The 23,031-nt window shown below is 44.4% G+C and overlaps 1 protein-coding gene across 7 annotated transcripts in view; it reads right to left on the reverse strand.

Moving 5' to 3' along the window:
* Positions 1-19,086: 19,086 nt before the first annotated feature.
* Positions 19,087-23,031, reverse strand: part of ZCCHC7 (zinc finger CCHC-type containing 7) — a 240,024-nt gene continuing 236,079 nt past the window's right edge. For all 7 annotated transcript variants that reach the window (XM_054500263.2, XM_054500262.2, XM_054500271.2 and 4 more), the window contains 2 exons: positions 22,431-22,545; positions 19,087-20,419 (listed from right to left, as the gene is read on the reverse strand). In XM_054500263.2, the coding sequence (XP_054356238.1) occupies positions 19,986-20,419; positions 22,431-22,545 (549 nt within the window). In that variant the 3' untranslated portion in view covers positions 19,087-19,985. The remainder of the gene's footprint in view (positions 20,420-22,430; positions 22,546-23,031) is intronic.

A 23,031-nucleotide genomic window follows, 5' to 3' on the forward strand; every position in this document is an offset into this window, starting at 1 on the left:
TGACTTGGGACCTTAACCACATCATCTAGACTGTGGTACATCATATCTTCTCCCTTGTGCCCCAAGCTGGCATGGCTACCTGACCCCGCTTTGAGATCATCGACAGCACAGACCACCCTTGGTCAGCCACGCTGGGATCATTCCTGGAATCAGACAACTTCATCTGCAGTTGGGTGTCCCTGTCTCTGTCCTATCCGTCTCCTTTCCCACCACAACCACGCTCCGACCCTGATCAGTGCTCTCAGCCTGGATGACTCCTCCACTGGCCTGTCTATGAGCCTTTGAACAAGCCTGTCTGAGATGCTTTACCCCCCATTCATTCTGCTTTCATCTAAGAGCCACTTCCTTAGGGGAAGCCTGCCTAGATTCCACTCTTCCAACCCAAGTCAGAACTGAGCTGCCTGCCCCACCCCTAACCAGTCCCACAGACCCTGTACCAGCCCCAGCTGAATGCCATGGCCATCTGTGTACATACTAACTTCCAGCTGTTTTACACGGCCTTTTAAAACACTTTAAAAAAACTGACAATAACCTACATAAAGTACAGTTACAACTCAATACATTTTTCTATATTTATACATCCTTGTATGGGTTTAGGATACAGATGGGTAGGTCAAGGCACCAACTGTGAAGCTAAAGACTCTCTGTGGGTGTCCCCATATGTGTTGGGGAGGTGGGACTACCTATAGGTAACCTAGACACTGGGGGCAAAGAAAGTAGACACATACTCAGTGTCCTGGTGTGGGGTTAGGAGGTCTCAGGACGAGGGTCTTGATCTCCTAGATGAAGATACAGAACATTTTCAGCACCCCAGAAGGTTGCCTTGCACCCCGTTCTGGTCTCCCCAAGGGAACTGCTATCCTGACTACTAACAGCACAGATTTAGTTTTGGCTGTTTTGAATTTTAGGGAAATGGAATCTTTTTGTCTGACTTCTTTTCCCTGTAGCTCAATGTTTGTAAGATACCTCCATGTTGTTGCAGGTGGTGTGGGATTCTGTTTTGTAAATACATCAGAACTTACCTACCCATCCGCTTATTGAAGGGCATTTTCAATGCATTTTTGCATAGGTGAGAGATCATGCTGAAAGTGCAACTTTAAAAATCTTTTTTTTTTTTTTGAGACGAACTCTCTCATTCTGTTGCCCATGCTGGAGTGCAGTGGTGTGATCTTGGCTCACTGCAATCTCCACCTCCTGGGTTCAAGCGATGCTCCCATCTCAGCCTCCTGAGTACCTGAGATTACAGGCGCACAGCACCACTCCCGGCTAATTTTTGTGTTTTTAATAGAGATGGGGTTCCACCATGTTGGTCAGGCTGGTCTCGAACTCCTGACCTCAGGTGATCTGCCCGCCTCAGTCTCCCAAAGTGCTGGGATTACAGGCGTGAGCCACTGCGCCAGGCCTTCTATTGAGATTTTTTTAAGTCGGCTGGGCAAGGCAGCTCATGCCTGTAATCCCAGCACTTTGGGAGGCTGAGGTGGGTGGATCACCTTAGGTCAGGGGTTCAACACCAGCCTGGCCAAATGGTGAAACCCCGTCTATACTAAAAAAAAAAAATTAGCTGGGCATGGTGGCACATGCCTGTAATCCCAGCTAAGGCACGAGAATGACTTGAACCAGAAGACAGAGGTTGCAGTGAGCCAAGATTGTGCCACTGCACTCCAGCCTGGATGATGGGAGTGAGACTGTCTCAAAAAAAAAAAAAAAAAAAAAGCCTTGTTAGAAGACAAGGGAAGAGGCTAAAAAAATCTTGATAACTTAATGGCTTCTTCATGCTCTATTGAACTGACTGCTATCATTTACTTCTCCATTCTCTCATTGTCAAACATTTCCACTATCCATAATTATCAGGAATATTCTGTGAACATCTTACTGGATCAGTATTTAAGGGGATTCTCATTAGTTGTTAGGGAAGAGTCTGAGAAGTGGCCGAAGAAGTAACCTTGTGAGAAGACTCTTTAGACAGAAGACCAAAGTGCTGAAATGAAGCTTGCATTGGTTTGCGAGGGCTGCTACACCAAAATAACACGGAGTGACGTCATCCACAGATGTCTAAGACCAAAGCATCGGCAGGGTTGGGTTCCGCTGAGGCCTCCTCCTTGGCTTGCAGGTGGTTGCCCTCTGGCTGCCTCTTCATGTGGTCCCTGTGCACCCCTGGGTCTCTTGTGTGTTCCGGTCTCCTCTTCTTATGTATTAAGAACACCTGTCAGATTGGACTGAGGCTCTCCATAGTGACCTCACGTTAACTTAATCACCCCTCTATAGGGCCAGCTACAAATACAGTCACATTCTGGGGTACTGGGATTTAGTACTTCAACATATGAATTTTGGGGGAACATTATTTAGCCCATAACAGAACTCCTTCCTCAGAGGTTGGAAATGTCCCTTGGTGTCACCAGGCTTGGGTGTAGCCCTCTCGGTTCCTTCCAAAGCTGAGCTGTATTTTGGTGTGAAGACCTCTCTCTTTCAGCTTCACCCCTGTTTTCCTTTATCAGTTTCTCATCACTTCACTGTCAATCAATCTAGAAACTCTTAACCTTGGATGCACATTGGAATCACGTGAGTGCTTAAGAGATAATTGTGGTGTCTGTGTCCCCATCCAACAGATTCCAACGCCATTGGTCTGGGGGTGCAGGCTGGGCACAGGAGACTTTAAATCTCAGGTGGGCCGGGCGAGGTGGCTCACGCCTGTAATCCCAGCACTTTGGAAGGCCGAGGTGTGTGGATCACGAGGTCAGGAGATCGAGACCATCCTGGCTAACACAGTGAAATACTGTCTCCACTAAAAATACAAAAAACTAGCCAGGAGTGGTGGCAGGCACCTGTAGTCCCAGCTACTTGGGAGGCTGAGGCAGGAGAATGGCATGAACCTGGAAGGCGGAGCTTGCAGTGAGCCGAGATCCTGCCACTGCACTCCAACCTGGGTGACAGAGAGACTCCGTCTCAAAAAAAAAAAAAAAAACAAAAAAAAAACTCCTCAGGTGGTTCCAGTGGTTCCGAAGCGAACACTTCCAGTCTTTGATCTCTCTGTTCCTTGCCTTTTGTAAAGCATGAGACAGGGCACAGTGGCTGTTTAATTACTGTCTTCCAATATTCATTAAAGCTTCATATTCCAAAGCCTGTTTTTAACTCCTCTAAACAAGTTCATTTTAAAGCTTGGTGGTAATTTGGCTCTTTTGTTAAAATTAAGTCCTTAAAGTAAAAATTAAAAGACAAAATGGAAAACCACTGGGCATAGAAAATCCACTCTGGGTTTAATAGAACGTCTTAAGTTGTGGACTAGAGTGAGACTCTTGCTGCTCAGTGCGGGCGGCGGGGGAGCTTGCTATACATTGTGCTCCTTGAGGCTTAGGTTCTGTGGAAGCTTTTACAAGAAGAGGATAAAAGCTAATTTTCATGAGAGCCCTGCTTCTGTGGTGGGGTGATTAGGAAACTATTGTGTAGAGTTTGGGCTCCTCCAAGTTAGCGCCCCAATTCTCAATGTTTGAAACAAAGCTTTAGAATATTCTCCCCATGGGTGAATCTTACAGACTCACTGAGCTAAGGAAGTCAGAGACAAGAGTACCTATTAGATGATTCCATTTATATGAAGCTCAAGAATAGGTGAGGCACTCCTGTGTCCTTGCACACGCTGCTCCTTCTGCTTGAGATGACCTTCCCAATCTTGCTCACCTGGAAAGTTGACTGTCCTTCATATCACAGCAGAAAAGCTGTTTCTCTACCTCCAGGATGGCCTCAGTCACACCCTTCACTTGTCACTATTCATTTTGTTTTTTGAGACAAGGTCTTGCTCTTTCACCCAGGCTAGAGTGCAGTGGCATGAGTATGGCTCACTGTAGCCCTGACCTTCCAGGCTCAAGATATCCTCCCACCTCAGCCTCTTGAGTAGCTGGGACTACAGGTATGGGCTACCATGCGCGCTTTTTTGTTTGTTTTTTAATAGATGGGGTCTATGTTGCCCTGGCTGATCTCCAACTCCTGGGCTCAAGTATCCTCCCACCTTGGCCTCTCAAAGTGCTGGGATTACAGACGTGAACCACTGTGCCCAGCCTACTGTTTGTTTATGTGTGTGTGTTTGCTATTAGGCACTGTGGTGCTTTCTTGGGGGAGCTACTGTCTCTGTATTTGCAGTGTCTGGCACAGTGCCAGGCACTGAGTAGGGCCCAAAACACGAGATTTGTCACTGAATTGTGTTTATTCCTTTTTTTCTTTTATTTAAAAAAACTGAGACGGGGGTTTCACTATGTTGCCCAGGCTGGTCTTGAACTCCGGGGTTCAAACAATCCTCCCACCTCAGCCTTCCAAAGTGCTGGGATTATAGTCATGAGCCATTATGTCTGGCCAGAATTGTGTTGGTTTAGAGTGGGAAATGGAGAGCTGTGAAAAGACATTCTTCTGTTACAGCCATTCATTTGTTCATAATGATACTAAGCAGGATGGAGAAACATGTGATTCAAATGCCTCTTTGGGAAATACTCCCTTGTTTGGGATCTGCAGGCACAGGTATGGACAGTCCCCAACTCCAGAGCAGACAGTAGAATGGCTCTATAAAACAGAGGGATGAGAATTTGGGACCGAGGTGGGGCAGTGCTGGAACAATGGAGGGAATTGAGGGGGAGAGGACAGAGAGAGTGGGTAGGGGGAGCTGCAAGGACAGTGGGAAGCTATGCCCAGTGTCATGTAACCTGTCCTCGTAGCCCCCAAATCTTCATTGAAACTCCTGAATCCTGTAAAACATTTGATGGGAGTGTATTTGTGTGTGTGCAAGTGTGAGCAAGCGTGTGCATGTGTTATTGTGTATGTGGCAGCATGGGTGGTGCAAGTGTGCATATGTGCACGTGTACATACTTGCGTGTGTATGAGTGTGAATATCGAGTGTCTGTGAGTACAGAACTGAGAGGAGTTCTGTGCTTCCTGCCTGGACTGTCTCAGGAGTGAAGCTGAGGCAGCATGCGGGCGTCATGAGGAAGTAAGCCTTGGTATCTCAGAAATCACACACCAGAGGGCTGGTGTCAAACCTCTGAGGGGCCAGGAGCTTCCAGCTGAACTGAGTTACACATTTCTGGAGCGCCCCTTCGGGAGAGCAGGTCCTGGCTGACAGGCAGGGCCTACCCACGTTGAGAAGCCTGAGTCTCCAAGGGAACGGTGTTCAGGACTGATTAGCAACATCTCTCCCGGGATTTGACAGGAGGTTTGCCCTTCCTGGCCTCTAATGGGTGTCAAGCAAAACGCTGGGCTTTGGGGATACAGAGATGAATCAGATACCCGCCCTCGAGGAGCTCCCAGGCTTCTGTGGGAGGCTGAGAATGTAAAGAGACAATGACAAGCCAGTAGCTAAGGGCTAGGATAAGGTGGTACTCAGAGGCTGGGGGGTGGAGTTGAGAGACACAGTAACGGTGCCTGCAGCAGAAGGGAAGGGAGTTTCCCCGTGGAATTTCTGACGGAGTTTGGGGAAACAGTAGAAGGAGGGCATTTCCAGCAGGGCCCACAGCATGAGTAAATCTTCACAGAATAAAAAGGTAGGGGTGCCTTGGGGGTAGATCAAAAGGAGGCGTGGCAGGAGATGAGCAGGACAGGAAATCCGGGGTGATTGGGAATGGCCCTGAGTGCTGTCCCTAGGAGGGTAGTCCCTAACGGGGTCACCTTGGCCAGGTTTGCCCATTCTCATCCTGGCAGGCCCTTGTGAGGGCAGACACCCTACAGGTGCAGCTCAGGCATCTCAGGACACACCCACAGCTGGAGGGAGACTTTCTCTGCCCCTGTGCTACTGCTGTGTTTGGAGCTGGAAGACCCAGTTCAGACTCTGCGGGACCCTGAGCCCTGTCTGAGCCCTGGTGTTGTGTATGTTGTGAGCCGCTGCAGGTGCAGGACAAAAGGCCACAGATAATTTGCATGGGATGGAGAACACATTTGCAGTTTCCTCCTCTCACAAATTGGAAATTTCACTTTCACAGCCTTTCTTTCCTCATCACAACCACACCGGTTTCTTCATAGCACCACAAGAGTCTGTTGTCACAGAGAAACCCCAGCTTTCCTCTGTGGTGTTTCTGCCTCACTGGCCTCTAGGGCTCCAAAAAGTTCAACACCCAACCATAGATGTCCCCTCCTTCAGGTCTCCTCCAAACCCTGCTCCCACGCCCTGGTCCCCCACCTTGTGGAAAGAGTCTCACACTGGGGTCGGGCCTGGGCACTAGTCCTGGCTCTGCCCCCAACTCAGTATGGGATATGAGGCTCTCTGGGCCTCAGTTTCCCCATAGGTACCAAGAGCATTCTAGACTTCATTATCTCTGAAAGTCCTCCAGACAACAGTGACTTTCTGATCTTGAGAGTTTCTTTCTCCTGGGAATTCCAAGATAATCTATAGCACGTGCTGGGGGCTTGGCCCCTGGTGCCCTAGGAACTTGCTTCCTTCAGGCATCTTTTCTATTTGCTCTGCTACTGCTCCCTGCTCCCTTCCCAGTTTTCTCCTGTCTTCAGGTCTGGTTCCTGCATCTCAGAGTTCATTTGCTCCCTGGCCCCTCGTAACTCCATGGGAGGTGTTATTTTAGAGGTGCTCAGTCCATGGTGCTAAAGGAGGGGATGGGAGTCGGCTTCCTGGCCCAGGAGGGAGGCCTCTTCTCTGTCCAGCCCCTCACTCCCATGCCACAGCCCAGCTCATGCTATGCCCTGAGATTCTTGCAAATAGCTGAAGGTGCCTGGAAGTAACAAGGCTGTTGAAGCTCAATATTTAAACACATTTTTCACTCCCTCCTAACTTGATGAAGTTTGCAAATTGTTTTCTGTTGACAAAGTGTGGCAGAGAGAGTGTGAGGGGGTTGAGAGTGTGAGGGCACCAAGGCCTGGGTCTGGCCATTATTCTGACTTGATGTATGACCACCACAAGCCTTTTCTCAGTTCTTGCCTCAATTTCCCATCAGTGAAGTGAGGAGAGGAGGCGAAGTCGGGTGGGCTAGAGTGGACTAGACAGTCCTTTGGCCCTTTGCAGCTCTGACACCCACCAGAACTTCAAAAATCCTGCCATGGCCGACTCCCTTGCAAGATGTTGCTGTGTGCACAGCCTGGCTTGCTGATGGGAAGGGAGGGCTCGTGAAAAGACAAGAACCCTCTGGAGCATATAGGCAGGCTTCCACAGCCAGGTCTGCGGTGGGAAATCCAGAGTGACCCAGGAGGCCAAAGTTAATTGAGGAGATAAAACAAGAAAACTCCCCTGAGCAGCGAAGTGCAGGAAGGTTGTCAATGCAAATCAGCAGGAAGCGATGGTTAGTTGGGTGCAGGCACAGGAGACAGGTGGCTGGCGACCCATGACTTCTCCAGGATGATGGTGGGTCCTGCAGGCCCCCTGAGACTTGGTGTGGAAGATGAGGCAGGGTTGTGAAAGGAGGCTGAGGCGGAGGCGACTTTGACAAGCTCTCCTCCCAGAAAGATTAACCAGGGTAGGCTGGCAGGCAAGAGGGCGCCGGTGGAGGAAGAGTGAGTGGGGCCTGCAGATGGCTTCCATCTCAGGGAGGTTCCCCGTTCTGCTCCAATCTCCGCAGGCTCCCTGGTGGTAGAGGAGGGGTGGGGAGAGGAGCAAGGACTTTTCTGAAGGATGCAGTTAATTGTGAGGGACATTTCTAGTATCTGGGGTTATCAGAATTCATACAGGCTCGGAGGGAGGCTCTTCTCAGCCCCTGGTCCATGCTGGCCGGATGTTTGGATCTCCTTCACAGCACCACGTTAAGTGGCTCAGCTTTTTGTTGCTCGCCTCCGGGGACCAAGAGCTGTGTGTGTCCCAGGCAGCCTGTCCCACTGGTGGAAACTCCAGTCTGGAAGTGTTTCTTTGCACCAAGCCAAAGTCTGTGTCTCTACCTGTGGGCCTGACCTGACGTCAGTCCTCTCTTTCCTCCCCAAAATAGAGTGGTTTGCATCAGCATTCGGCACAATCTACCCATAGATATTCAGTTTGGTTATGTCTATGGTAAATTTTATGTAAAAAGCAGGAATAAATAACATAAAACTATAAGGCACAAGAGTTACCTGGTAGGCCTGGCACCGGGTTCTAGGAATTCTAATTTGGCCAAGCTTCTGTGTCAGTGTGCCAGTCTGTGTCTCAATTTCCATATTCAAGATAAAGACCACTGTGATGCCTAATTCTATATGTCAACTTGGCTAGGTTATGATGCCCAGTTGTTTGGTCAAATGCTAGTCTAGATGATGCTGGGAAGGTATTTTGTAGATGTGATTTATCAGCTGACTTGAAATAAAGGAGACTGACCTTGATAATGTGGGTGGGCCTCATTCAATCAGATGAAGGCCTTAGGAGCAAAAGCTGAAGTTTCCCAAAGAAGGAATTCTGCCTTAAGACAGAAATCCTGCCTGAGCTGCCTGCCCTACAGATCTTAGACTGGCTAGCCTACACAACTGTGCAAGCTTGAATAAATCTCTACTATTGGTTCTGTTTCTCGAGAGAACCCTGACTGATGTAACCACCTACCATGTCTGTTCATGTCTTTTAATTCCTTGGAAAGAAAAGCAATTTATGAGTACTAATATTACAAAAGTGCTAATTGCTAATTTGTGCAGTGCTGTGTTAATCTAAAACACATCTCCACACAAGTGACTCATCTCCCCTAGTCAAAATCTTCGATGGTTCTCCACTGCCACTACTGCCATTGTGTCAGTTGCCTTTTTTTTTTTTTTTTGAGATGGAGTCTCGCTCTGTCACCCAGACTGGAGTGCAGTGGTGCGACCTCGGCTCACTGCAAGCTCTGCCTCCCAGGTTCACACCATTCTCCTGCCTCGGCCTCCCGAGTAGCTTGGACTACAGGTGTCCACCACCACGCCTGGCTAATTTTTTTGTATTTTCAGTAGAGATGGGGTTTCACCGTGGTAGTCAGGACAGTCTTGATCTCCTGACCTCGTGATCCGCCCACCTCGGCCTCCCAAAGTGCTGGGATTACAGGTGTGAGCCACCGCACCCGGCCTGTGCCAGCTGCTTTTTACAAAGCATTATGCAAGCAGTTAATGACTAATATATACATGTCTAATATATATACATCTAATGCAGAACTTTTTTTTTTTTTTAAATGGTCTCCTTCTGTTGCCCAGGCTGGAGTACAGTGATGTAATCACAGCTCACCACAGCCTTGTTGTCCTGGGCTCAAGCGATCCTCCCACCTCAGCCTCCTAAGCAGCTAGGACCACAGGTGCATGCCACGACTTCCAGCTAAGTTTTAGAATTTTTGTAGAGATTGAGGTCTTGCCATGTTGCCCAGGCTCGTCTCAAACTCCTGGCTCAGGTGATTCTCCCACCTTAGCATCCCAAAGTGCCGGAATCATAGCCATTATCTGGAACCAGAAGACTACCAGAAGAAGGGCTGAGCCCAACACAAAGAGCTGGAGAGATGGGTGAAGAGGGCTATGCACTGTGCCTGGCCTCACTTTAATTCTTGCAAGAGACAGAGATATTATCTTCATTTTATAGATGAGGAAAATGAAACCACACTCTTTAGCTTGAAATTCAGAGCCTTCAGTGATCTTGTTCATTTACCTCCCTCTATTACCCTCATGTGAACTACAGTCAAGGGAAATTATACTAGACCTTCTTACTTAAGTGTGTCCTAGGTTATCCTACATCCAAGGCTGTTGCTTATATTTGTCTTCCTCCTGAGATGCATTTCCTCTTATCCTAATTATTAGTCTTCTTTATGCTTCAAGAGCTAATTCCAATGCCATCTCCTCTGTGAAGTTTTCCTGGGTCTCCACCACCAGTGACACTAGAAGTGACCTCTCTCCACACACATAGTCCCACATGAATGCCTCTTTGTAACTTAAGTTACACTGGTCTGTTTCAGGGCTTCTCTTTCCTATCTTAAAATGGAAGCTCTCTGAGGGTAGGAAACAAGTCTGAGAGATTATGACAGATGACAACACTGAAACCCATGCAGTTTCTTTCTAAAGCAGTGAATTTTGATTCAAAACACAAATACGCCTCCTAGACTAAACCTTTTTTTTTTTTTTTTTTTTTTTTTTTTGAGACAGGTTCTCACTCTGGTGCCCAGGCTGCAGTCAGTGGCGCGATCCTGGCTCACTGCAACCTCTGCCTCCCGAGCTCAAACGATCCTCCTGCTTCAGCCTCCTGAGTGGCTGAGACTACAGGTGTGTGCCGCTACAACAGGCTAATTTTTTTTTTTTTTTTTTTTTTTTGGTAGAGACACGTTGGCCAGGCTGGTCTCAAACTCCTGGGCTCAAGTGATCCACCTGCCTTGGCCTCCCAAAGTGCTGGGATAACAGGTGTGAGTCACTGTACCTGGCCTAAACTTCTCTAAGAAAGTGTATCTATGATTTTTTGAAAGACCAGGGTTGTTTTTCTCTGGCATTATTTTGGTGGACTTTTCTCTGGTCTTATCTTCCATTTGAATGACAGGCCGTCTATTGATAATTTAGAAAGCTTACATCTTGTTTCATCTGCCTGAGATTTGACAGAGCATAAGGGCAAGCAACACCAGCAAGCTCTGTAACCCCCAAAGCCTATAATGCAAGCCCCACATTCACTTCCCTCCTCTCCACCCTTGAAGCCACATTTCCAAAGGAGCCACTGCAAACCTTTCCATTTGGAAGTGCAGTCTCCCAGTCCAGTTGACTAAGTTGTCCAGTTAGTTTTGGTTGTCCCCATTTCGGTAACATCATGCAGAGGACAGTGCTGGGGACCAGTGAGTTAAATCCATTTACTTAAGTCTAACTGTGTTAGGCCTCATGCTGGGCCCTGTGAGAAAGAATAAAGATGACATGGCCTTTATCCTTTCTATCAACAGATATTTGAGCCCTTACACACCAGGAGCCATACTCTTTGGAGCACTTAACTCACCTGTACAGTGTCTATCTTCTCTGAAGGCTTAGAAGCCCCAGGAGGGCACAGATAACACCTGTCTAGTTCACTGCTGTTACCTCAAGTTCAGAAAGTGCCTGGCACATAACAGGTATTCCATAAATATCTGTAGTGGAACTGAAGAGGTTTCCATCTGCCTCACCAACTAGAGAAAAAGCCACAGCTCCTTAAGGGCAGAAAGTCCTAGATGTCAGCACAGGACCTGGCTCAGGTCAGATGCTCAACAAGTGTTTACTGAGTTAGCTGAATGGCCCCATGTTCTGTGGAGGAGGTCCAGCATGGGTCACCCCAACCAGCACACAGGTTGTGGTGTGAACTCTGGGTTCTTCATGGGTTCTCATTTGCCTCTGGCTTTTGCTGGGGACTGTGGGCTTTTGCTGTAGTATGTGACTCCCTTTCCTTACTTGTGACTTAAGAGATTAAACTATTAATGGTGTGGAAGCTAAAAACAGACCCGTCTCCAGGAGGTTGCCACAGAATAGTTTTTTTTTTTTTGAGACCAGGTCTCACTGTCACCCAGGCTGGAGTGCAGTGGTGTAATCATAGCTCACTGCAGGGGCTCAGGCAATCCTCCCATCTTGGCCTCCCAAGTAGTTGGGAATATAGGTGTGCAACACCGCATCTGGCTAATTTTTTAAATTTTTTTGTAGAGATGGGGTCTCACCATGTTGCCCAGGCTGGTCTCAAATTCTTGAGCTCAAGTAATCCTCCCACCTCAGCCTCCCAGTGTCAGGATCATAGACATGAGCCACCATGCCTGGCCTTATTTCTTATTTCTAATTTAATTTATTTTTTTGTAGAGACAAGGTCTCCCTATGTTGCCCAGGCTGGTCTTGAACTCCTGGGCTCAAGTGATCCTCCTGCCTCGGCCTCCCAAAGTGTTGGGATTACAGGCGTGAGCCACTGTGCCTGGCCAGAACAGCCACTTCTAAGCACTTAAGGCTAAGTGTATGCTCACAAAGGGATGGTGAGGGGATAAAACTGATTTTCCCATCAAAACAGCATCAAATTGAGGGATATGTTCATTATCAAGAGCACGATACCTAAAAATGATCACAACCAACCATCATGGCCTGCTTATATAGTCTCTAGACTGTGCACAAGCCACATCTACATGACTGTTTGGGAAGAGAGTGGCTCATGGGGCCACATGGAATCAGAAGACTACCAGAAGAAGGGCTTAGCCCAACACGAAGAGCTGGAGAGATGGGTGAAAAGGGCTATGCACACAGCAAGGAGATTCTCAGAAGCTGGGTCATGGGAAGGCAACCAGGGTGATGCTTACAGCAAGGGCTCACCTTGCTTACCTGGATACAATGGGGCAGAGCTGGGGAGGCTGGGGACTTGCTGTGTGGCTGTTAGACTGAGGGGTGCCCACAGGGAGGCAGTGCTGCACACTGGCCATCAAGGATTATTCTTGAGTGATGCCAAGGGCTACCAACTACCATTAGAACCACAGAATACCAGAGTTGGGAGGTAATGAGAACCCGTCCAGGCGAATCCTACCATTTCCAACTTTATAATGAGAAAACAACGGCCCAGATACGAGGTCTCAAGTTGTTAGAGCTTCGGGCCCTCTGAGAAAGCAACGGCCCAGATAGGAGGTCTCAAGTTGTTAGAGCTTCGGGCCCTCTCAAAATGGCATGATTCCTTATGAGAGCATCTGATTAGTAACATGTGTACACTGTTCTATGTAAGACTGAGCTATGTTTGGTAGACATACTTGGGGGGCATATGTGGACATTTATAAGGATTATTCACTAGTGTGTGCAGGACTGAACTCCTTGAAGAACGTAACTCTGGGCAGGAAGGACATGAATCTGGTTTTCCCACAGGAAATCCTTTCTTCACATGTGTACTCATTGTCTCCCCTCACTTGGGCAGCCACAGGGCACTTCCAGAGAGGCTCCAACCTCCCCTGGCTGCCTAACACCATCCTAGTGGCCAAGAGGCTCTCCTTTTCTATTACCTTTGGGGGTCCTTCCAAGTCTCCCTATGCCCCACACACCTATTCCATTGTTCTTGGAAAAAGCTTCTCCATCAAGGAGGAGGAGACTATCTCCTCACCCTGCTCACCTGTCTCCATTGGCTTGTCCCTCTGGATCCATCCCTTCCCACTTCCTTGATGTGAGTGGGAAGGGATTTCCCAGCATCCCTCTCTCTCTATTTCTCCAGCATCCCTCTATTTCTCCAGCATCCCTCTCTCTTTCGGCAGCTTCCTGTCAATGTCAGCCTCACTCCAGCCAGTGTTCTGTACTGTCAGCCTTTCATAGGCAAGGGTTTAAAGAGACAGACACCCTCCTCTTCGTAGCTGCTCATTCCCTCCTCAATGCACTGCAATCTAGTTTCTTGGCTCACCGCTATCCTGGAACTCCTTTGGCAAAGGTCTGCCACTAAATCTGATAGGTGTTTTCCAGTTCATGCTTTTGTCCAACACACATTTCACAAACTGAAGTATAAGGATATATGTAAGATGAGAAATTATCACTAATTTAAAAAAGTCTTGAGGAAGGTATAAATCAGAATGGAAAGTCGAACAGAGGAAAAAAAGAACATATGGAAGACCAAATCCCCCAATAAAAGCTTGGAATAAAAACAAAAGTGCAACTAGGCAAAGCAATTCTTATAGTTTTTGAGGTAGGAGTGGGTTGAATAATGTTCCTCCAAAAGATATGTCCAAATCTTAATCCCTGGTACCTGTGAATGTGACCTTATTTGGAAATAGGGTCTTTAGAGAGTAATTAAGGATCTTGGGATAAAATTGCCCTAGATAATTTTAGTGTGGGCCAGAAAGCCAAGACACAAGGAGACACAGAAGAGAACCCTATGTGAAGACAGAGGCAGAAACTGGACTTATACAAGCCAAGGAACGCCAAGGATTGCCCAGGCCCACCAAAAGGTAGGAGAGGCACGGAAGGAATTATCTCAGCACATCAAGAAGAAACCAACTCTGCCGACACCTTGATTTTGAACTTCTGGCCTCCAGAACTGTGAGAACAAATTTCTGTTGTTTCAGGCCACCACTTTATGGTATTTTGGGACAGTAGCTCCAGGCAACGAATACAGAGTGCATCCTTGCTGTTTCACAGCTCCACGCCTCACACACATGGTTCACGCTCTTCCCCTTTTGTTAAGCTGCAACACTTTTCTTCTGTTATAATGACCCATCGGGAGGTCCTGCCCAGTCTCCTCTCTCTCTGGCGGGACCAATCATGCTTCTTTGGTGTTACCATCATACCCATATCTCTCACTGCACTCCTCACCTCTAAGACAAAATACTGGTTTTCGTGTTTGTCTCTTGCTTGTTAGCCCTTGAGGCTTGAGATTTCTCCAAAGCAAACACAGGCTAGTATTCTTTCTTTGTGTCAGGTAGTATTCAAGCAAGAATACTACCTGACGCAAAGAAAGTCCATAGCCTATGTTTGCTGAATAAATCATTCAGATGACAACAGAAACACCAAAGAGGGAAGGATTAATATTGTCTGGGAGTGGTCATAAAAGTTGAAGAGGGTATTTTGGGTAGAGGCAATAGCACAGGTAAAGGCATGGAGGAGAAGCATGACCTATTCAGGAATTAGTCATTCATGTGGTGGGACTGGAAGGGTGAAGGGGATAGAGGAGAAAGAAGGGCGAAGAACTGCAGAAGATGAAGCATGAAAGGCTTTGAATTTTAGGCCAGAAGTTAGACTTCAGCTTGTAGACAGTAGTTTCCAAATGTTGTGCATGTAGTTATCACCAGCATGCCTCTTAGATAAAGGTCCTACTCACAGGCTTAAGAGGTCAGTGACCTCTCCCTGCAAGGCCTCTGCAGGTGGATACTTGCCTTATGATCAAGTCTTCTTCTTGGCCCCATATGGACAAAGGAGGAAGTAAAACTGAAGATGGCCTATGGACTACTGAGCCTAACTCACCCAGTTTAATAAGAACAGTCCCAATTCAGTGAAAAAATATTAAAATGTTTCCAATAGATTACCTATGTGAAACTAGACTTTGTCATATGTGCACACCTGCAAAACGATCACAAGATAATAAACATACAGTTGGTCTTTGGTATCCTAGGGTTCTACATCCATGGATTCAACCAACTGCAGATCAAAAATATTTTAGTCAGGGAGCGGTGACTTATGCCTGTAATCCCAGCACTTTGGGAGACCAAGATGGGTGAACTGCTTGGGCCCAGGAGTTTGAGACCAGCCTGGTCAACATGGTGAAACCCTGTCTCTACTGAAAATACAAAAAATTAGCCGGGTGTGGTGGCGCACACCTGTAGTCCCAGCTACTCGGGAGCTGGGACCACAGGCGTGTGCCACCACACCCGGCTAATTTTAGTTTTTGGAGAGACAAGATCTCACTAATTTGACAGGCTAGTCTCAAGCTCCTGGACTCAAGCAAATCTTCCCATCTTGGCCTCCCAAAGTGCTGGAATTACAGGGGTGAGCCACTGTGCCTGGCCAATCTTTTTTTTTTTTTTACTTTTAGTAGCGATGAGATCTTGCTGTGCTGCCAGACTGGTGTCCAGCTCTTGAGCTCAAGTATTCTCCTGCCTCAGCCTCCCAAATGTTGGGATTACAGGCGTGAGCCACCGTGCCCAGCCCCAAGTATCTTTTTGTAGGAAGAACTGTTCTGAGATTATGGCTGTAGCAAATGACATTGGTGTTTCATTCATACCTCCATCCGTCAGGGGGCTGCCTAAACCCAATTTACCTGGCTTAAACAATGACTAATTAAAAAAAAAAAAAAGATACACACACTACAGCTCCATTGCCCCTTACTAGGGCAACTTTGAGGTGTGGCCTACACTCTTTCTAGCGTTCCCTGTGAGTCTGAAAGTTCCTCTTTGTGAGACATGACTTGATAAACATCCAGCTTTGCTTCCTTCTCTTCTTTTCCCTGTCTCACTTCCCTCCCCACTCCTTTACTGGGTTTTCATGGAATCATTTCCCAGGAAATAATTTTAAGAAGTAACTTAGGCCGGGCACGGTGGCTCACGCCTATAATCCCCAGCACTTTGGGAGGCCGAGGTGGGTGGATCACGAGGTCAGGAGTTCGAGACCAGCCTGGCCAACATAGTGAAATGCCGTCTGTACTAAAAATAGAAAAATTGGCTGGGCGTGGTGGCACATCCCTGTAGTCCCAGTTACTTGTGAGGCTGAGGCAGAAGAATTGCTTGAACTTGGGAGGTGGAGTTGCAGTGAGCTGAGACCATGCCATTGCACTCCAGCCTGGGTGACAGAGTGAGACTCCGTCTCAAAAAAAAAAAAAAAAGTAACATATATTAAACGAACAGAAAAACTTTTGGCTCAAATCACACACCAATCAGCTTTATCCTGTGATTCACTGCATGGCAATGTGTAATAAATCACCAAAACATTGGTACTTCTTTGAAATGGAAAGTCCAACTGTGAGATCTAAGGGCCTATGTTGGATTTGGTGAGGGCTCCTACAGCCTAATGACATTCTGACCCAATTAAGTGTTCCATCTGATTAGTCTCCAACTCTTTCCTCCCCTCACTAGCTGAATCCCTTTGTTCTCACACCACAGTTGTATATTTTTCTTGCCACGGCTCACGCCATAGCCTGGCACTCTAGTGTTTGTTTCCATGATTCCTAAACTATTAACTTCCCTCAGCTGGCTGAGTCTCCAGTGGTGGCCCGGATCCTCCACAAAGTGGTCCAGACTGTAGACCTTTATGCCATGGAACTAGTGTTCCTTATTTCACATGAATGGCCATGTCCGACCAATCTCTCAAACACTGGCAATATGATGAAATGCAAAGCCTTGTAAGACAAGGGCACATCCTGTTAGATGTGGAAGGCAACGTGAACTCTCTCTCAAGTGAACAGAATTCCATCTGAGAAATAGTTGGGGTTTCAACTAGGGTTTCTGAACCTCAGCGCTATTGACATTTTGGGCCAGATTCATTGTGGGAAGCTAGTCTGTGCATTGTAGGATATTTAGCAACATCTCTGGCTTCTACTTATTAGATGCCAGCAGCATCCTCCTTTTGTTGAGAAAGCGAAGCATGATAAGACCAGGGGATCAGGACAGCTATAAATAAATGAAAGGCTCCCTTATTTTGTATGTAATTTTTTGTTGGCAGAAGAATTTTCAGTTGTTTCCTATGAGAAGCTTCTCTCCACATCTTTTAAAAACAGATTTTCCCTATATTGCTAATCCTGTCTCTCCTTACACAAACCAACCCACATCAATCTTTTCACTGCAGCACTAATGAATAATGTTTCTTTGCTGCCCATCAGTGGCAAAGAGAAAAGGGAATGGCAATATTCCATGTGATTGTGGGAATGGGGAGATGAATACTCACAAACGCCAGGGACATATAAATGATGGGGGAAGAATCTGACTTGGGAATATAATTTGGCATCATGTATTAAAACTTTTATGAAATATATGCATGCTCTCTGACCTTAAATTCCATTTTATCACAATTGAATAAATGGAGAAGGTATTATGTAGAAGAATTTTTCAAAAATAATAAAAATTAGAAACAAAATGTTCAACAGGGAGCTGATTAAATCATGGCACAGCCATATAATAGAACATCATGCAAAAGTGCAGACATGTATTTGTTCCCAATGTAAGTGAAAAACAGGTTACAAAACAATGTATACATAGGTATAGAAAAGTCTGAAAAAAAGACACTAATAATTTTAACTACATTTTTGTGTGAAAGAATCACATATGATTTGTTTTTAACATTTTTCCCCCTTAAAATGATTACATAATCTTTGTATAACAGAAAAATAACGAGCCACTAATAAGTACTGCAAATAGCAAGGTCCATGAAAGCAAGACTTTCCATGGAGAAAATGGGAGACTGGTTTCCCTTGCTCTATTTTGAGAACGCCAAACACAAACCAAGGTAGAACCCAAGACAGGAGCCACTCAAGCTGCTTCAAATCAAAGTTGGGCCAGAGGTAAGATGTTTAGAATCTTCTTAATCCTACCAACTATACAGATCTTTACTGTTTTGGACATTGGCTTTTCTTCTCTTGTATTTATCCATGTAAAGTCTTATTTGATTAATGGTTGAATCTATACATATTTTAAACTCCTCATTGCTGTATGAAGAGTCTATATGTTAATAAACTGACTGACTGATTCACCTTAACTGAACATTTGGTGTAACAGCTGGGGGCAAGGGAAATGAAGAGGAAATGAAGCGAAGACTCCTCCATGTTTCTGTTCTTCTCTTACCAAGAAATGAAGACTGTATCTTCATACCCACAGGTGAAGTAGCTCAGCATCCTTTCCTATCTGCATGTAAATACATGGACCCAATGGGTAAATTATACCCTAGAACAAAATGTTTGTCTGTTAGTTTTGGGAAAAAATAAGATAATGTGCAGAGACAAACAGAAAAAAAAGCGCTTCCTTTCTCTCCTTCTCCAAACAATCTGCTATGTAGGAAAGAACCTAAAGAACGGCAATCCTATTTCTGCCCTGAAAGGAGATGCCTTAGGATCAGAAGGGGTACTTGTTTTACCATATGAGTAATAAGCCATGTTTGCCTCAAGTCCTACTGGAGAATAATGCCAATTATCTCAAGGTTTTCCACTTCCATGACACTTTTTTTATGGCTGCCACATTTAGCAAGTTGTTAAAAAAAACCCTGGTTGCTTACTTTAGGGTGAAAACAACTCTAGCTATGCATCAACATATAATAAAGTTAGCTGAAATCTATGCAGCAACAGGCAAAGTGGTAGACTAAACTCTGTGATCCTACAATTTGCACTAGCGCTGATTTGAGAGGACAGAATTCTTCCTTCTTCTCAGAAAGATGAGAGATGATTCTGCCAGAAATAGAGGAATCTGCATACTTCCCAAAGAGTAAAATACAAATTTAAGAACCTGACATTATAAAATTGTCCTATTTAATTGATTTCATACCATTTTATTCTGGCAGAGAGCTTGCACTTGGGCAAAAATGGCATTTTTGATTCCAGTCTATAAGGATTTTATAACTTTATCCAGCTGCCCAACACAACTATGCCAAGGCCGGGAGTGATGGCTCACGCCTGTAATCCCAGCACTTTGGGAGGCCAAGGAAAGAGGATCACTTGAGCTCAGGAGTTTGAGACCAGCCTGGACAACACAGTGAGACCTTGTCTCTACAACAAACAAACAAACAAACAAACTAAACATAACTATGCTCTGTCACTCAAACTCTCATTGTCTTTTTACATAATAAACACATGTATTTACTCTCTTTCAGATATTTTATTTTTCTTAGTCTGACATTAGGCTATGAGAAGTACAAAAGATCCACAAGTACAAAAAAATCTGTAGAGCTTTGCGGTAGTTGAAAAAAATGCAAGAGAACAAAACAATTTTTTGAGTAATATTCATCTCTGCAGATCTGAGTGACAGTCCGCTTGAAAAACTGCTGTAAAAGTGGTAAAAAATGATTTCATTGTGATTATGTTAAAATTTTTGATGTCTCTTTTACTTGTTTAGGAAATCTGTCTTCTGACATTTATACTGGATAGTTCTTTTCCTGTATTTTGCTGAAGCTCAATTCCCTGCCTCTTCAGGGCTTCAATGATGACACTTTTGTTTTTACAGTCAGCTAGTGATGTTTTGTCCAAAGGAAGATTCTGACAACAGCTTCAGCAGCAAGAAAATCTGGATATAGGTTTATAGTTATTGTCCTTTCCAAAGTAAAAAAAAAAAAAAAAAAAAGTTGAAAAATATTGATGACTTTTTCTTAGTGTTAATTTCTCTTCCTGCAAGGATTTAATTTCATACTCATGTTGAGGATGAATTACCTTTGATGCAGTTTTTTTTTCCAAAGTATTTTTAAAAAGCTTTCTTGAAAAGATGAATTCTTCTACCTATCCCTAGGATTCTGAGTAAAGATGACATATTGGAATAGGAGAAGTCCAGGTTTATCTTTGTACTTTCTTACCTAATATCCTGTTGGACATAGAGAATTGAGATCTCCATGGATATTCAGTAACTCTAGGAATGGCTGAAATTAAAAAAACAAAACCAAAAACTCACTTTATTTAATCATAGATAATAAACACAATGCCAGAAGGTTATAGACACAAAGGCCAAATGAACAATGAAAAGCCACATCAGAGGCTGCCTGACGGCTTAAGACTTTTTTTTTCTCTGCTTAATAAGAAATAAGTTATCATTGTCATCATCTTCCAAGCACCTCTCCTTTTTCTTCTGCTTGCCCCTCTTGCCCTCCTTGGGAGACTTGTCTTCTCTTGACGTGTGGTAATGTGATGAACGGTGAAAGGGCTTAGAAGGCTTCTGGGTTTTAAAACTGCCAGGAGAAGAGCAGGTTTTGGGGCCCCTGGGAAAATCCTCATCCACTTCACGATGTCTGTCAGCCTTCCTGTGCTTCTCCCAGTTTCTATTCTTGTTCTTCATTTCTTTTTGTGTTTCTTTATTTTCTTGAGGCCACCTGTTGCTTTTCCACGAGGTACGGCCCTTCCTTATATCATGGTGGGGGTTCTCATTTGCTGCTTTTATATAAGGTAGCTTGGATGGCTCTGGGATAACCCCATTTTTCTTGAGTACTGAAAAATATAAAAGTATTTTTGCATATTCAGCAGCTAAACAGTCCATGCTGAGCTTTCCTAAGTGTAAATAACTTAACAGACAGGGAAGCTAGACATTTAAACATGTTAACAATATGACATCACTCACTAAAAATTAAATAGTTGTAGCTCTAAGTTTCTGATTGCTAAAAATGAAACACATTCAGAAATCCAATGATAGTTAATTACCCTTTTCAACAGTTTAACAAGGTTAAGCAATGGAGATAAGGACCAGTAAGAACAGTAATCATCTTAGCTTTGTGAAGAAAAGTCATGTCTGACCAATACAAGTTTCCCCAATGATGAAGAGTCAGCCTTTGAAAATAAGGCAAAGCAAGATTTATAAAATGGCCTTTTGATGGTCTCATATGACATTTCAACTACCCTCTAAAGATAAGGCCTGGCCACAGTACTTTTAGGTGGATGCCAAACTGCCCAAGAGATTATTCCTCCAGGGTAGAGATCACTGGCTTTGAGGAGTGTGTGTGAGTGCATGTGTGTGCAGGTATCTTAGAGGTTTTAGTGATAAAACTGATGTTATGTTTTGTCAGAGCTTGATACACTTAATATGAATCTCTGATAGTGATTCTGATACAGGTAGGTGGGAGATGAGGTTACAGTGAGAGATGAAAACTAGCAGTCAATAGAATCTTTAAAGATTAAAAAAGTGGCCAATAAAAACTTTTAGCACAGACTTTTATTATAAAAATTTCAAGGGATCATAGTGAACACCTCAAAGTGGATTTATGCTACAGATGTCGATACAACTAGCTAAAAAAAAAAACCAAAATGGTTTTTCTAATTATAAAAGTTATAACTGCTCATTATAGAAAACTTGGAAAAAACAGATAAGTATAAAGAACATAAAAAACAGAAAGCACATATAATCCTTTAATCTAGAGATGACACTGTCATGCAATTCTTTTTAATCTCTAATTTGGTTGCCTAATCATAATCTACAACTACTATAACTTCTCCATACAGCTGACCCTTGCACAATGAGTTTTAACTACATGGGTCCACTTAAATGTGGATTTTTTCAACCAAATGAGGATTGAAAATACACCATTCCACAGATTAGAAACTTGTGTATATGAACGGCTACTTTTTCCTATACTCAGGTTCTGCAGAGTCAACTATGGGACATAAGTATGTGCAGATTTTGGTAAATGAGGAGGCTCCTGGAACCAATATCCAGGGATAGCTGTAGATGACATACATTTTATATTAAATGTGTAAAATATGCAGGAGCTGGGAGAGTAATAACTCTATTTTCCTCAGAATTAGTACCTTCATTTTGGAAAGGTCCTGAACTAAGAATCCAGAAGAGAAAAAGGCCAAAAGAGTCAGAAAATAAGGTATAGAACAAACTAAAAAAATACAGAACTGTTTCATTTTTAAAGCAAGAAAGATAACTTGGAAAACCACCTTGAAGTGAATAACAAGAAAGAACAGAGGTAGAGAAAACTTGAATGATAAGATATTAATTTGGTGATAAAGAACAATGTTTGCAACAGTAAGTACAGAAACCATAGAGGTGGTTGTGAACTTGGAGCTCTGCTTGCAGCGGTGGCCTATAACAAATGACTTCTTCAGGGAAGCTCCAGGAATAACTTAGCAGGAAAGCCTTTCTTTCCATAAAAAAAAAACTGGAGAAATACAAATGGAAAAAAAATAACTACCTGTCAAACAGAAAAATCTCAAAAGAGCCTTTAAAAACTCTGCCTACATAGATGGATAGCAATATTTTCTGGACATTTCCTAAAATGATCACTGTAAAAAAATGTTTACTGTGAGGAGATTGCAACATGGGATTATTTCTGAAGTGGGTGCTTGGTTTCTGGAGATCATGAAAGTTCCAGTTTCTTTGGTAATTATTAAAAATACTTTCTATGCTAACCAATGACCCCCAAAGCAGGCAAAGACAGTACAAACAAAGAAATTTAGAAACTACTGCAAACGTGATCTAACAAGAAGTCTAGCAACATACCTTTTATTTTTTGTTTTAGTCTCTTTTCTCTCTCCTGAATTTCATATTTGTCATCATAGTAGCAGATGAATGGAGATACTGGAGACGGGTCATACACTTCTCTTTCTGGACATTCCTACAAATTGCATTTAAAATTATGATGTCACATGGTCACACTGTTCAAAAACCTTTTTGCAAGATTCTGGAGCATGTTAATTAGAAATGAGCCCCATATCACTGGTACCTTATGTGGTGGCTGTAGGATATGGTCCTTGCTGGGGTGTTGGGAGGGTCACCCAGCCCTAAACCCCACTGCGTTATGATATTCTTTCAAGCTTGAGTTTTCTTCCCTTACTTCTTTACCTATGAAACCCTTCGTATCTTTTTTTCAGCCTTTTCTGCCTAACTCCTTTTACAGTCTGAGGTAGCAGCCTTGCCGCTCTGTTAGTGGGTTTGTTATTCGGCCTCATGTTAGTATTACTCCTTTGCTTGTCCATCACTTTCAACAGCCTTCTATCAAGTTCTTTTCCATCTCTTCTTCCTATCCCCAAAATGTGGATATAAGTTCTAAGTCCTTTGCTCTTTTTTTCTAGATACAAATGGTTTGCAAGCTTATTTTAAC

The sequence above is a fragment of the Pongo pygmaeus genome, chromosome 13, assembly GCF_028885625.2.
Source record: "Pongo pygmaeus isolate AG05252 chromosome 13, NHGRI_mPonPyg2-v2.0_pri, whole genome shotgun sequence".
Taxonomy (NCBI): domain Eukaryota; kingdom Metazoa; phylum Chordata; class Mammalia; order Primates; family Hominidae; genus Pongo; species Pongo pygmaeus.